We start from the raw sequence: 13,697 nt of genomic DNA, 5'->3' as shown, positions 1-13,697 counted from the left end.
CTGTGGCTACACTGACAGCCCATTACTTTCCACGGACCAGCTGCCTCAGTTTCCAGGCACTCAGGGAGGCCAGGAAAGAATGACTGTGCCTTTCTTTACTGACAAGCAACCTGCTGGCCCTCTGGGTTTGCTTGGGCAGTCAGTGCCCAAGCAGCTAGTTCAAGCATTGAAGCTGGTCTGTTGAAGCTAGACACAGACACAAAATCCAGCTTCTCCAATCTTGGAGGAGAGGCCAACAGCCAGGTTATGCTGGGAACCCTTAGAAGTCGATGTGCAAAGGCCTCAGGCTGTGCCCCTTGAGTAGGGCTGCTCGCTGCGCTTGGCTGCTTTCCAGAAATGGATGTTCCAGAGGGGAGGAACACCCCCTCGGACAGGACCTGAGATTAATTGCCACTGAGGCTTACACATCCTAAAACAGTAAAATGTGTTTTATTTCATTCATAGCAGCTCCCGAGCTTGTTATCAGCAGCTCAGCAAAGCCAACTGCAGCCAGGAATTTCCTCGTGGGAGGGGAATGGTCGGGGGAGGGGTGGGATGTGGGCAGTGGGGTGGCTCGTAGCACTTGCAAGTTGAAAGGGAATCAGTCAAAGAAAACCCTGCTCTTACTCTCCCCCACTCTTCCTAGCAGGTCTTTTATCAAGTTCTGGCTTTTCTAAAGAATGCGTAGATCTCTTCTGAAGGTCTCCAGCAGAGGTGGAGGAGCTGCGAGGAGTCGATGGGCAGAGGGGGGTGTGGGGATGCTCCACAGCTCTGCATGCAGTAGGCTACATGCTGGGGATGGTTCCAAACCCCCTCTCTATTTTCTCCGTTCACCTGTTCTTTATCTTTGTGGGGAGGGTGGATGAGGTGGGCTGGAGTGTGGGGGAGGAGAGAGGAAAGAACAGTGAAAGTAGGGAGGGAAGAGTGTTGGGGACATTACATACCCTATGAGCTGGTGAGCTGGTCTTTCTTTTCAGTGGTCGAAACATTATCCAGTCCAGTAGCTCCCGTATTTCCCCAGTGCCCAAGTGTCAGCTGTATTTTGAAAGAAGGTTTGAGTCACCCTGCCACGTAAAGAACCGCGACCAGGCGAGACGCGGACCAAGGACAAAACGAACATGCAATGATTAGTGCAAGAAGGAATTTATAAATATCAACACGGTCACGTGACTAGGAGAAGAAGGAAGTTTTTAGTAACTACACGCATTCTCTTGCTTGCTTTGCTATGTGTATAGACATAAATCAGTTCTTTTTTCTGCCATTTCTCACTCCTCTCTGGCCAACATAAAGCGAGTTAAAGTGGTTAACCCTTGCATTTGGTATCAAGGGGAAATTGCATCTGAACTAGGAAAGGAATGAATACTCCCAGAGATGAAGCGATACATGGGATGATATGTCTTTCCTGGGGAAGCTCTGATCTGGCGTAAGAGGGATGAACTGTGATCATCTGTTTATTTTTAGTTCAGCCTTGTTCTCACCCTTTTCTAAGGTCTCTTCTGCAACACAGAGAGGCAAGACCCTCCATTTCCTGGGATGCTCGTTCCTGTGTGGTCCCGGTGAGAGAGCTTGCCTAGCTGAGATACGGAAGGTGGAGAAAAGGCAAAACCATTCTTCAGAAACGGTGGCCGCCGGCGCGTGGGTGGCTGCGGCTGAGAATCACTCACTGTGCTGTTGTCGCCGGAGTTGGTGGCAGTTTTCCAGAAACCCCAGCATTTTAGCAGTTTCCTGCTGGTGGCTTCCCTAACCTCTTCTCCCGCTCTCCCGAAGTTTGTGCAAGACTCTAAGTTGTACAAGAAATCTTTAACTGTGTATTAAATTGTAACATACATGCCGGGAATACAGGGAACGGTGCCTGTGTTTGCCAGCCTCAGGGCTGCACGTCCCGGCACAGGGGCTGGAAGTGAGCACGTGTCTCTCACGCCATCTGACGACACCTGGCTTGTGACTGACTCGAACCTTTCAACACTCTGCTCAGCAGCATTTGCCGCAGCAAGTGCTGTCCGAGTACCCGGGGAATTGGTTAGCGGGAGAACAGGACAGGGGTCTGGACTGGCTCACTCCAGCTGCTGTGTGATCTGGTGACAAGGAAAGGGTCAGCCTGGAGTCCCCTGCTGTTGAGCTGGTGGTGACTGGGTGGGTGACCTTGACAGGAAGTGCCAGCGTATAGACAGAGACAGCTCAGAGTCTGCCAGGTCATCAGTTCTGGGGGCCCTACTGTTTTCAAAAGATCCCGGGCCACTGCACTGACAAATGTGAACACGCGGTCACAGAGCTGCCCAGTTGGCCACAGAGCTGCCTTAGAGGGGGCCCCTTGCTTCTTTCTGTGTTGGGTGCCTAACTTTGGCCTCAGGTCGTCCCGCATGGATGGGCCTGCCTGGTGGCTGGCAGTAGGTACGCGTTGAGAAGCCTGGCAGGGAGTGAGGCTTCTGCCTGGGAGTGGTCCCCCGAGCACGGACCCTGGAGAACAGCTGTTGGCATTTCAGTTCTGCCCGCCACTGTGTGACCCTCGGCAAGTTTCTGCAATTCTTTGGCCCTTAGTTTCCTCATCTGTACAATGAGGACATTAATCATCCCTACCTCATTGGGAGGTTAAGTCATGTGAAGTTCTTAGAGCAGTATCTATCTAGCTCACAGGAAGCACTGTGTGAGCATAAACTGTCCTTGTCATCAGCACCCCAAGGAAAGGCCAGTTGCCCCAACGATGGAGCCTCAGGGTGAGAACGGGGAGTGAGTGCAAGGCAGCAGCCCCAGTCCGGGCTGCCGTGGACTCACACCTGACTCCCGAGCGTGGAGGCGGCAAGTGGAAACTAGGAGAGGTTTTCCCGAAAATTCCATGAGACCATGGGGCTCCGTGCTGGTGTCCTAACAGGACGAGGGGGAGGGGAGTCTCCCCTTGGCAGGGAACACAGCCATAGAAGCAGGAGTCAGCAGAAAGGTGACAGTGCCTGGCAGGCGACACGTGCATGGGAGCTGACTGGGCTTGGACTGCGTGCCAGACACCCTCGGGACTGCCTGAAATAGCTGAAGGGGACTCTGTCAGGGGGAGAAGGTCCCATGTTAGCAGGAGGTGTGAGGGCCCCTCACAAGACCAGGATTATACTTACATCAGATGCCAGTCCCTTGGGTGGAAAAAGACTGAGGGCTCTGGGGTCAGACGGACCTGATTTGAATCCCACCTTTGCCACTTGCTAAACTGTAAATACTTGGAGAGCAGGGAACATCTTATTCGCTATGGAGTGCATACAAGGATTCAGTGCATGGACAAGTGGATTTCATATCAGTTTCCCCATCTGTAAAATGGAGATAGTATAATCACCTCTGAAGCTGATGCTAGGATTACATCAATGCCCACAGTCACCCAAGTTCCCTAAAGAACATTTGATTCTTTTTTTTTTTTCATAGTAAATATTCAGTATCTTGCTTAAGATAAAAACTCAATACATTTGTTGATTCGAACTGATGAATGCAGTTTTGGTGCAGTAAATGTAGTCTGCATCTGCCAAAGACCAGATCCTTTAAAAGGGACAATCATACCTCTTACAGGTTTTTCCCGACATGCTTTTTAAGAGTCGTTTATAATTCAATGCTTTCTGACGAAAGTCAAAATATAGCTAGCTATTGGTGAGGGCCATTGAATTTTAGGAGAGTAAAAGATTGCAGATAAGTTACTAAATAATACAGATTATGGTCTGACATGGAAAAGCTGTAATATAGAAAACATATTGATTTGGATCCAAGAATTCATACTATGCTACACTGCTTATTACCATTAAGCCCTTTCTTTCTATGCACACTTAAAGTGCTTTTTGACCAACCCAGTTCAGGCAAGCTTGGAATAATGGGGTCTTTAGTTGCTTCTGTGCCCACAGCAGGTCCTTAAGAAATGACCAAATAATCAACAGAAAGGGCCTGTTTCATGCTTCGAAAGAGTCCTCATTCCCTATTTTGACTCTTCCCAGTCCCACCTCCCTACTGTGCCACTGGAAGCCAGGAAATTAAACTTATTAAACCCAACCTTAAGGTTACCTCCATCATCTAATCAACACGCTCTAGTTTGCAGGTGGTCCAGTTCTCTCCTATGGAGCAAAATGCATGGGTTTTGTTGTTGCTCTTTTCTTCGGAATCAGAATAATCTTTGGTTAGCTTCTGGGGGTTGAAATTATATTCTGGATGACTGAAACTTTCTGTTTAACTGTCCGATAAGGATGAGTATGCTGAATTTAATTTTTTGAAGGGGAGTGAGACAAGTATCAAATGTACCACTAATGCCAATATACCTTAATGTGACTTGCGTATGTGTTGCCATCAAAGCGCTTGTTTTCACATCTGTTTGATAAGGCACACAGTTTAAGAGTACAATGACTGCTTGGAAAGTTTCTTCAATTCTGACATTCTTCAATTCTGTTTCAAGATCAGAGAGACGTTCCTGCTATGCAGAAAATATTATTTATTGATGTGGGATATATTTTCTTTACGAACAACTCAGAGCTACCTAGTATGACCAGTATTGGACATATCCACTGAATGGCTTGAATAATAAGACATATTAAAATGTGAATCACCACAACCAGACACAAGCTTTTAACAACTTTAATTGATATAATTATAATTGGTATGCAATATGTCTTACAACAAATGTGGATACAATAACATCAAATATCAAAGAAGTTTCACATCTTTCCATCTTTAAATGACATTGGTTGACTCACCCCAAGAGAGAAATCTGGTATTGATCTCTTGGTTAGCAGTATAACCAATATCAACTAGTACTTTTAAAATCAAAGTTGAAATGGTACATTCATTTGCCAAAAAAAAAAAAAAAAAAGATTAAAGGCAAAGAAGGTGAATCAACGTGCAAATTAGCATCTGGCCCAGCTGCAAAATTCATGTCCCAGATGCGAGGGATTGAACCATGCACACTTGCAAGTAAGAAGAAGAGCAAACAGATGACATCGAACCAAAATCAACTCCACGCAGAATCCAGAAGACTTCAGGATGGTGCAGGCCAGAGGTTTACTGTTGTTAGTGCTCAAGTATACACTCCGTGTTACCCTAACCGTCTGGATCCTGACTTGCGAGTCCGTGAGATCTACATCCTGGGCCAGACCTTCCTTTGGAAACAAAAACTATCCTCTGTGATCCCAGGCACAGTTAACCCTGCAGTCGATCAGCTGCACCAGGGCGTGGGGGTGTAGTCCAGACCTGTAACAGCTGTCTGGTGGGGCTAGGATGCAACTGTCATTTTATAGAATATGTAAAAACAACACACCAGTATAACAGCACACAAGAAACTGAGATCACTTATATATCTATGTAATACTTAAAATGTCTATAAATATTGTTTTCTCCAGAAACTGAAAACACTGTAGGTGTGATTTCATTAATCCTCACAACACATCTGTGAGGTAGTACGGGGTGAGGTCAGTATGAAAGCTTCACCCATTTTAGAAATGAAGACACAGCTGTGCAGGGAGGGCGGGAGATGTCATTGGGGCACAGAGAGGAGACGGTGGAATCCCACTCTTTCATCACTTGTCATCTACGCTTGGGGAGTGGCTGCTTGCCTCCCCCCTGCTCTGACATTCTCTCTACAGCTTTATGACTGGTCCTATCCACAGACAGGACGTGGTGTTTAGAGCCACTGGAGCCATTTCCCTTGGGTACACCTGACAGACTCCCTGAGGGCCAGTCAACTACCAGCATATATTTCAGGGGTGTGTGTGTGTGTGCGTGTGTGTGCGCGTGTGTGTGTGCGTGTGTGTGTGTGTGTGTGTGTGTGTGTGTGTGTGTGTAAGTAACACTTGTAGAATACAGTTGCTAAAATCCTTTGGCCAGTTCAAAATCAGAAAAAAGACATTTGGCAAAATAAGGCTCAACCTTTAGGTATTTTATACTGACATAACATCACAGAGAGCGTTTGAGTTTTTGCGGGAAGCTGTCACCTTGCTGAATACATCTGCTTTAGGCCCAGAACCCTCCCTTTGCCATAAGCATTGGGAACTTAATAAGAGCAACAAACCCATCACGTGCTCTTGCACAATAGCAAGAAAATCGTTTGTTGAGTCCATGGTTTGTAATAGGTCAGGGTTCCTGGGAAGAGGCTGGTCCCTCTGACCCAGTATCTATGACAGAGGCAACACCCAGAGTACAACTCTCCAAAGGTGTTTCATGGACATTTTGTCAAAACGTTTTTGGCCATGGGAGGAAAAAAACATCACATGGAATGTCCTGTTTTTATTGGCTTGTCCTTTGCCAAACTGAAAGCCCTATGGAGGGGGCGGGATGGGGAGGAAGGACAATGACTCAAGCCACACACGGCCAGACTGGGCACTCTCGGTCACTCTTGTCCATGTTTCTGGGAAGGTCCACTTTTATTGTCTTTCAGTTTTAATCCTCAGAGATGTAATTCCTCCAGGCCTACTCCACATTGTCCACTCTGGTTGTAAAATACCTCTGGGGTTTGCTCATTTTTTTGGCACCTAAGGAGCTTAAAAATAATATTTTTTTCAGAGTGTGGGATGGCAGGTTGCAGAAAGCGGTACTACTCCCAGTGTCTCTGACGACAGAGCTGTTTAGTAAAGCAAGGGTGGTTTTCATGTCAGTGCTTTGCCGGGCCACAGCTAGTGACAGGATGAGCCGGAGGTCAAGTTTCTGTAAACTAAACAGAGTCATGGCAGCAAGGTCCAAGTTTAGAAATGAAAACTGATCCATTTTCAAGTTCTTTATGACAATGTAGGACCATATAACACATTTTGAAATGGGACCCAATGTTTGTTTTCTACTACATTGAAATCAGGACATAAAATGTTGATTGCTAATATGTTCTAGGAGGACAGAGTTGCAGCTCATGAAATAAAGCTCTCTAGAAAACACATAGAAATAAAAAGATGACCATGCATACCAAAACACAACCCATCAGCCAACAAACTGAACACTTGGAAGATAAAAATTTAACATATCATTTCATTTTGTTAAAAATAAAAAAGCATGACATATGTGAGTATCGATAATCTTAATCTCAGCACTATAGATATTTTGTGCCAGACAATTCTTTGTTGTCGTGTGTATGGTAGAATGTTTGGCAGGATTCCTGCCACTGTCCACCAGTAGCAAACCCAAGTCATGACAATCAAAATTGTCACTAGACGTTTTCAAATGCAAGGGTGGGGGACAAAAATCACCTCCTGGTTGAGAATGACTGCAATAAATGGATGACTACGAAGATGAACAGCTCTTTCTGAAAATTTGTTGTGCAGGATTTTAAGAACTATATACACAGGGGTGTTCATTTTGAAAAGGGAAGAATTAGTAAGGTAAGTGTATAGGAAGAATAAACAGATTAATCATGGTTTCTGTTTCCTATGGAAATGCCCCACTGGGCAATTGCAGATAGAATAGTGCCCCCCCCCCTTTTTTTTTAACAGTTTGCAGCCATTATCCAACAGAGAGTGAGGCAGTGGACCAGTCAGTCGCTTTATGGGTGTAAAGGAAGGATTTTCTGGGCTCCTCTAAGCAGTGGATGTTGCTGGCTGTTGTTGACAGCTGATTGCCATTGCCCTAATGTCATACTCAATGCAGGTGAGCACCCTTCTCCCCTCCCCTGACTCTCTCTCCCAACTCCCCACACCTGTGTGCTCATGCCACGTGCCTCTCCGTTTCTCTCTGCTACTCAGCTCATCGCATAGCCTGCTCCTTTGGAAATGCAACTCTGCCTATAGCTGGTGGGGTGGGATCCCTGTTGCATTTGACCAGAGCATCCTCTGCGGGCCCAGGCGGCCTGGAGCCGGAGAGCAGGTGGGGCGCATGCTCAGATCCACCCAACCTGCCGCCCTGCCTCCCGTCTGCTGGCCTCCTCCAGGGCACCTCCCATTTTCATCTTTCATTAACTGGGCAGCTTGCAGAGCCAAGCAGGCATCCTGTCAGCTGCAACCAGATAATCAGAGATTACAAAGGAATCTGAGAAACCCCTGCTCCCTCACGTGCAGGGTGAAACCCTCCTAAGGACTCGTTTCCTTTCCCCTCGTTGATATTTCATGTCATTTCCTGAATGCGAGTTTAAGAAACACCACGAACAAAAAGTTCCCCTGAAAGTCAAGCCCAGCAAAGCGACCCAGCTGCGCTTCCTGGGTCCTTCTCAGGCTGGGTCCCGCGGTGGGGGCGGCGGCCTCCGCCGGAGCAAGGTTGGTCCATTTCGGCTGAAAATCAGCCCCTACTCACCTTTAAATGATGGTTCTTTTTGTACCAGAAAGGGGAAGTTGTAGCAGCTAGAGGAGAGGAAGGAAAACAAAAACAACCATACCAACAAAACAGGGCTTAAGATTGTCGTTTCAATGTGCATCAGGTACTTGTTATAAATTCTACTGGATAAGCACTTATAAATAAAGAACAGTTATTCCTCATCCCGGGCCGCCTTCGTTCGTTAGGAGTCGTCGTACAGAGGGTTGTTGTAGTTTCCCCAGGACCCGTAGTCGTGGTCGTCCAGAAGCCTTCCGTAGGAGGAATGCCTGGCGAGGAAGGAGAGGAGGCTGCGATTACTTGGAGAAGTCGCCCGTCCCAGGACAGCCTAGTGCCCTGCGGCCTGAACTGGCCAGACTTACGGAGCCAACGAGAAGGAAGCCGTACTGGGGATCTCCCCGTACTGGGGAGAAAGAGGAGGCCCTATTTACTATGGCGATTTAGTAAGACAGCCTGGGAAAGGGAAGCTTGTGTTCTAGCATTCTGACTTAGGTCCTGGGCTTAGGTTTTCCTGAAACAGTAATGACACAGCCACACCACTATGGCTATCACCTTCTCTCCTGACATTTATATGGTGTTTTATATTTACAAAGCACTTCTATATTCAGTTTTTACTTGGTCCTCCAAATAAAGCCACAGGGCAGGTATGGTGTATCCTTATTTCTCTGACCAGGAAAATGGGGCTCGGAGATGTTAAATGATGTGCCCCAAATCACCTAACTGAGCTGTGAGTCAAATCTCTGCCTCCCGGATCTAAAGCCAGTGCTCACAGCCCCGGTTCCAAGAGTCTGATTAGCACCTTAGTTCAATGGCAATATGGGTTAAATGAGATTTCGTTGGTCATTTCTAGGAATTTGTTTCATGATTAATCATGTTTATATAAGAGACTATAAGATTGTAATCACTTCTCTGTTAAAAACCTTTAAATGGCTCCTTCCCTCACAAAGTTGGTTTGTGCTAGCATGTGATTATACCTTGCCACTGGAAATCACGCATGCTAGGTAGAGTACCAAAAAGCACGCCCATTCCCCCAATCTTTTCATTAGCTAGATATGAAAATTAACCAAAATGAAAATACAATCTGAGAAGCACAAAAAGCATTTGCTATACTTACATCTGTTGCTAAAATAATTGCTACTTTTTTTTGAGGCTTATTTATATCTGCCAGGTACTTACAAAGAGATGATTTTTTTTTTTTTTTTTGCAAAAACCAGACCCTTGCTATGCTTGTTTCAGACTCTTAGCCTTCAAAATTCTGATTTATGTTCTAAAGGTTGACTCAGCTGATCCAGTCTATATACCTAGAAACTTGAAGATGTTCTACAATGTGCTTTGCTTCCCCTAAAGGCCCACATCCATTTCTGTTGGTATGAGAAGGAAAGGGGCCACAAAGAGCAATCCAGAAACACCACTGCTTTTTTGATAGGAATACAGGAGGTAGTTTTGGTAAATGAAGGTCACGGGTTATCTACGGCCAACACTTCTCCAAATTTAAAACCTCCAATTCCAATTAAATTCTTTAACAGGATGGTTGAGAAATGGAAGCTATAGAATTAACAAGTAAAAACCTGATGATTTCAGCACTGGAGCCCAGTCTAAATTTCAGCATGACTTACTGCTGCAAGCTGGGCAAACATTTCCCTAATAAACACGCTCCTTTATTGATGGGGTGCGACGGCCTCACCTTTGTAAGGTAAATGAGCTTCTCACAGCAGTTTTATCTCATCATATAATGTTATTCCCATAAAATGTCAGTTTGGTCAATAAATGTATGTTCTTGAATAAGTTTTTAATCCTCTGCTTCTTCATCTATAAAATGGAGAATTTTTTTTTAAATTCATTTAAAGTTGTGAGAAGGATTAAATGAGATAATGCATATAAAAGGCCTGGCACATAGTAAATGTGCAATGAATGTTGGCCAATATTGCTTTTTAATTTTTATTATAATAAAATTTACACAAGCACATGGTAAATCTGCAAACAGTAAAAAATGGCACTGAGTGAAAAGTGAATATTCCTTCCACCGGGAACTCCTAAAACTATGCCCCAGGGACAGTTATACAGTTGTTTCTTATGCTATTGTTACCATATTTAGATTTTTAAAAATTATTGTTATTCAGCATTGGGGTCAGAGGATTAAAAACCTTCTGTTGGGTTTTACTGTCTATGGTTATTTTAGGCAAGACTATTTGGTCAAGGCTGTATCTGAATCTGTTATATTGTAAGAGGCATCTCCTACAAAAACACTAGTAAAATAAAGGAAAAAAGACTCGTCTTTACTTTCATTTTGCTTTGCCTTCCCCTATGGATGAACAGTGAGTGAACAAAATGCTGTTAAGTGAGGGAAGAGAGGCAAGAGATATGCATAAACCAAAACTGGGCATATACTGAACCTGCAGGGCTTGTTCGGTACACTAATGAGCCCAAACAAGAAGAATTGGGTGTGCTGGGATTCCAGCCAGGTTTGGATAAATCCGGTACTACTGGAGAAAGAATCAGACAAACACATTTTTTTGTGTGTGTGATAAGGGGAGAGTCATTAGTGAGCATGTTAAACTCTCTCTCTCGGTCAGAACTTAAATCATGCCACATTTTGGATGGAAATGGGAGGTTTTTCAGATTGGCATTTGCAGAGTCTATGAGGTAAAAAACAAAACAAAAAAACTCCCACTCCCAAGATGTCTGAGATATACCTCCAGACAGAGGAGCAGGAAGTACAAAGACCCTGAGGCAGGAGCAAACAACACATCTGTGTGGTAGCTACTGAACCATAATTTTTAAAGATAAACTTTTTATATTGGAATGATTTTAGATTTAGAAAAAAGTTGCAAAACCAGTATAAAGAGTTCACATATACCCTTCACCCAGCCTCCACTAATGTTAACATCATCTTCTATAATTATGGTACATTGGTCAAAACTAAGAAATTAACATTTTGAACCACAACTTTGAAGCTAAGAAAATTGTGACCATTATGGGTCACACCCACGGTTACCACAGCAAGTTAGTGGCAGAGTAGCACAACTCAGGAATCTTATCAGTTCCGCCTTCTTTCTACTAAAATCCCAATGGTGAAAACATTTCCAAACATTCATTTCCAAAATCCTCTTTCCAGAGTCCAGTTTCTTTTAAAAAGCTATTATTTCATACTTTCAAACATCGTTAAATAATTACCTTTACTTTGAAGGGGCAGATCAAATTTGTTTCTTTTATTTTAAAAAAAATAAAAAAAATTATCTGCCAGATACCATAGTACCATCAGACACTCATCACCGAAAAGGTCTAAACACTGGCACATCAGTTTATTTGTAAACTAGCACAGTGTCACCGGGTAACTGGTAAAAGTATGTGTGGTTTAATAGATTCCCACACTTCTCCTTCCTTAAACCTAGCTCTCCCTGATTTGGAATTAACAAATGTTGCTACTGCACCCCAAACTTTCCTACTCAGAATCATTCACTCATGCAATAAATGTTTACAAAGCAACTACTACATGTCAGGTATGCCAGGGGCTTTATATCGTGCTACTGGAGGAGGATGACAGAGAATGCACTAAATCACGTGGTCCAAAGGAGGTATGTACAAGAAACTCAGCATGGAGAGGAGGGAGGAGGCTTCTCAGAGGTCTCTGAGCCGGATGACTTGGAATTAGCCAGATAGGAAAGGGGCCAGCCACATATCTCTGGAAAAGGGGTCAGCCCATTCAAAGTCATGGAGGCAGTATGTCTGAAACATATATACAAAGGACAGGGCAATCTATCTGGGAAATGCTACAGCAAAGAGGATGTCTGGAGTGTTAGGAGATGAGGGTAAAGCAGGGTTACTCAAAGTGTGGTCCGCGGACCAGCATCATTGACATCACCTGTGAGCTAGTTAGAAATGCAAATGCATAGGCCCTACCCCGACCTACTGAATAAAAATCTGTGGGGATAACACTCAGGAAATAGTGTTTTTAATAAGCTCTCCCACTGATTCTTCTGCACATTAAAGTTTGAGAACTGCTGAGCTAGAAAGTCAAGTAAACTAGACCTACAGAACTCCAAAAGCTGGTCTGAAAAAGTCGACCTGTTGGCAACAAATTCTAGAAGATCTTAGCCCTCATGGCTGGCTGGGCCTACTCTTCATACCTAACAACAACCAGAAGGAATCCAGTTGTTTAAAACGCCATCACTGGAAGACATAAAGCAAAACAGGTGACTTGTAACAAGATGCCTTAAAAGCCAGGCCCTGTTGTGTCTATAAATCAAGATACATTTATTTTTGTGAAGGCAACAGCCCGTGTTGTCTGTCTGGGTTATCAGCGCACCTAATTATAGCAACATCCACACCACTGGCCTCAGCAGACAGGGTCTCCTGTGCAAGGAGATTATCTCGTGGCTGAGCAGTTTTGAGCCAACTGAAACAAAACAAAACCGACTCACCTCATTCTTCAATCCTCATTAATTAAAGACACCTTGTGCAAGAGCCAGGCAGGGCCTTGGCTTTCTTTTAACGTTGCAAACAAGCTCTGGAATAAAGACTGTTTAGAGATGGTTTCTATTTATGAATGTATTACGTGGATGCCACTTCACAGGCATATAAGAACAGTGCCATTAAAATAGCCAAAATGGAATACGGAAGCCCACCACATCCATGCACAATTACCAAACTGCACTGCCATCTTCCTCCTCCTCTCCCCTCTCCTTTGAATCCCTCCCACCTACTGAATGGCAATGGCAGGTTGGGGCCGTTCTCCCCAACCTCAAGGCCTACCGTTGGCGGCCACCACTTTACTGAGCAGCTACATGCTAAGTGCTGTCCGAACACCTACAGCTATAAGAGTAGTTAGCCTTTCCGTCATCCTCACCTCACACCAGCACTGAAAGTTTGTGTGTATCATAATTCAATCCTCACAACAATCCTGAGTTGGTATTATTATAATCCAATTTTACAAACGAAGCAGCTGAGCACAGAATGATTAAGAAACTTGCCCCAGAAGCCATCTTCTTAGCCACCATGCCATAGTCTCTCCAGGTACTCTGCAATCATTACTTCATTTCAGCTTTCAAACAACCTTGAAAGGTACATATTATTAGCTCTATTTTTGCAGATTGGAGAAGCTGAGGATCAAAGAGATTATAATTTTCCCATGGCCATCTAATGAATAAGTAGAAGGGTCAGTATTGACCTTGACAGCAAAGCTCCCATTCCTCCATTTGCGCTATTGTGCTGCTGGTTATAAAAGGGGTCCAAGACAGAGAAGGGCCCTGGTAGGTTCAGGGCAGTTCATTTTTATAAGCCACATCCCAAAATGGCTCAGGTTATAAAAAGAGGTGGTTCTCTGGGCAGGGGACGCTGTGACAAAACTAGGAGTCATGGGTACCTGGAGAATAGAAGTGTGAAAAACAGATGGCTAATGTGTTTAGCAATGCCTTTGGAGGACATGAGGATTTGGGAAGAAAGGTGAAAGCGCTGAGCCACTGTTGGCAGAGCCTGCAGGGCGT

The 13,697-nt window shown here is 44.6% G+C and overlaps 1 protein-coding gene across 1 annotated transcript in view; it reads right to left on the bottom strand.

The window, feature by feature from the left end:
• Positions 1-4,553: 4,553 nt before the first annotated feature.
• PARM1 (prostate androgen-regulated mucin-like protein 1) overlaps positions 4,554-13,697 on the bottom strand; it is a 74,586-nt gene continuing 65,442 nt past the window's right edge. Inside the window, exon 4 of the mRNA XM_045532824.1 lies at positions 4,554-8,483. Within this exon, the coding sequence (XP_045388780.1) occupies positions 8,399-8,483 (85 nt within the window). The 3' untranslated portion in view covers positions 4,554-8,398. The remainder of the gene's footprint in view (positions 8,484-13,697) is intronic.

The sequence above is a fragment of the Lemur catta genome, chromosome 19 (assembly GCF_020740605.2).
Source record: "Lemur catta isolate mLemCat1 chromosome 19, mLemCat1.pri, whole genome shotgun sequence".
Taxonomy (NCBI): Eukaryota; Metazoa; Chordata; class Mammalia; order Primates; family Lemuridae; genus Lemur; species Lemur catta.
The sequence above is the reverse complement of the archived record's forward strand: the minus strand, read 5'-3'. Positions and strand labels throughout refer to the sequence as shown.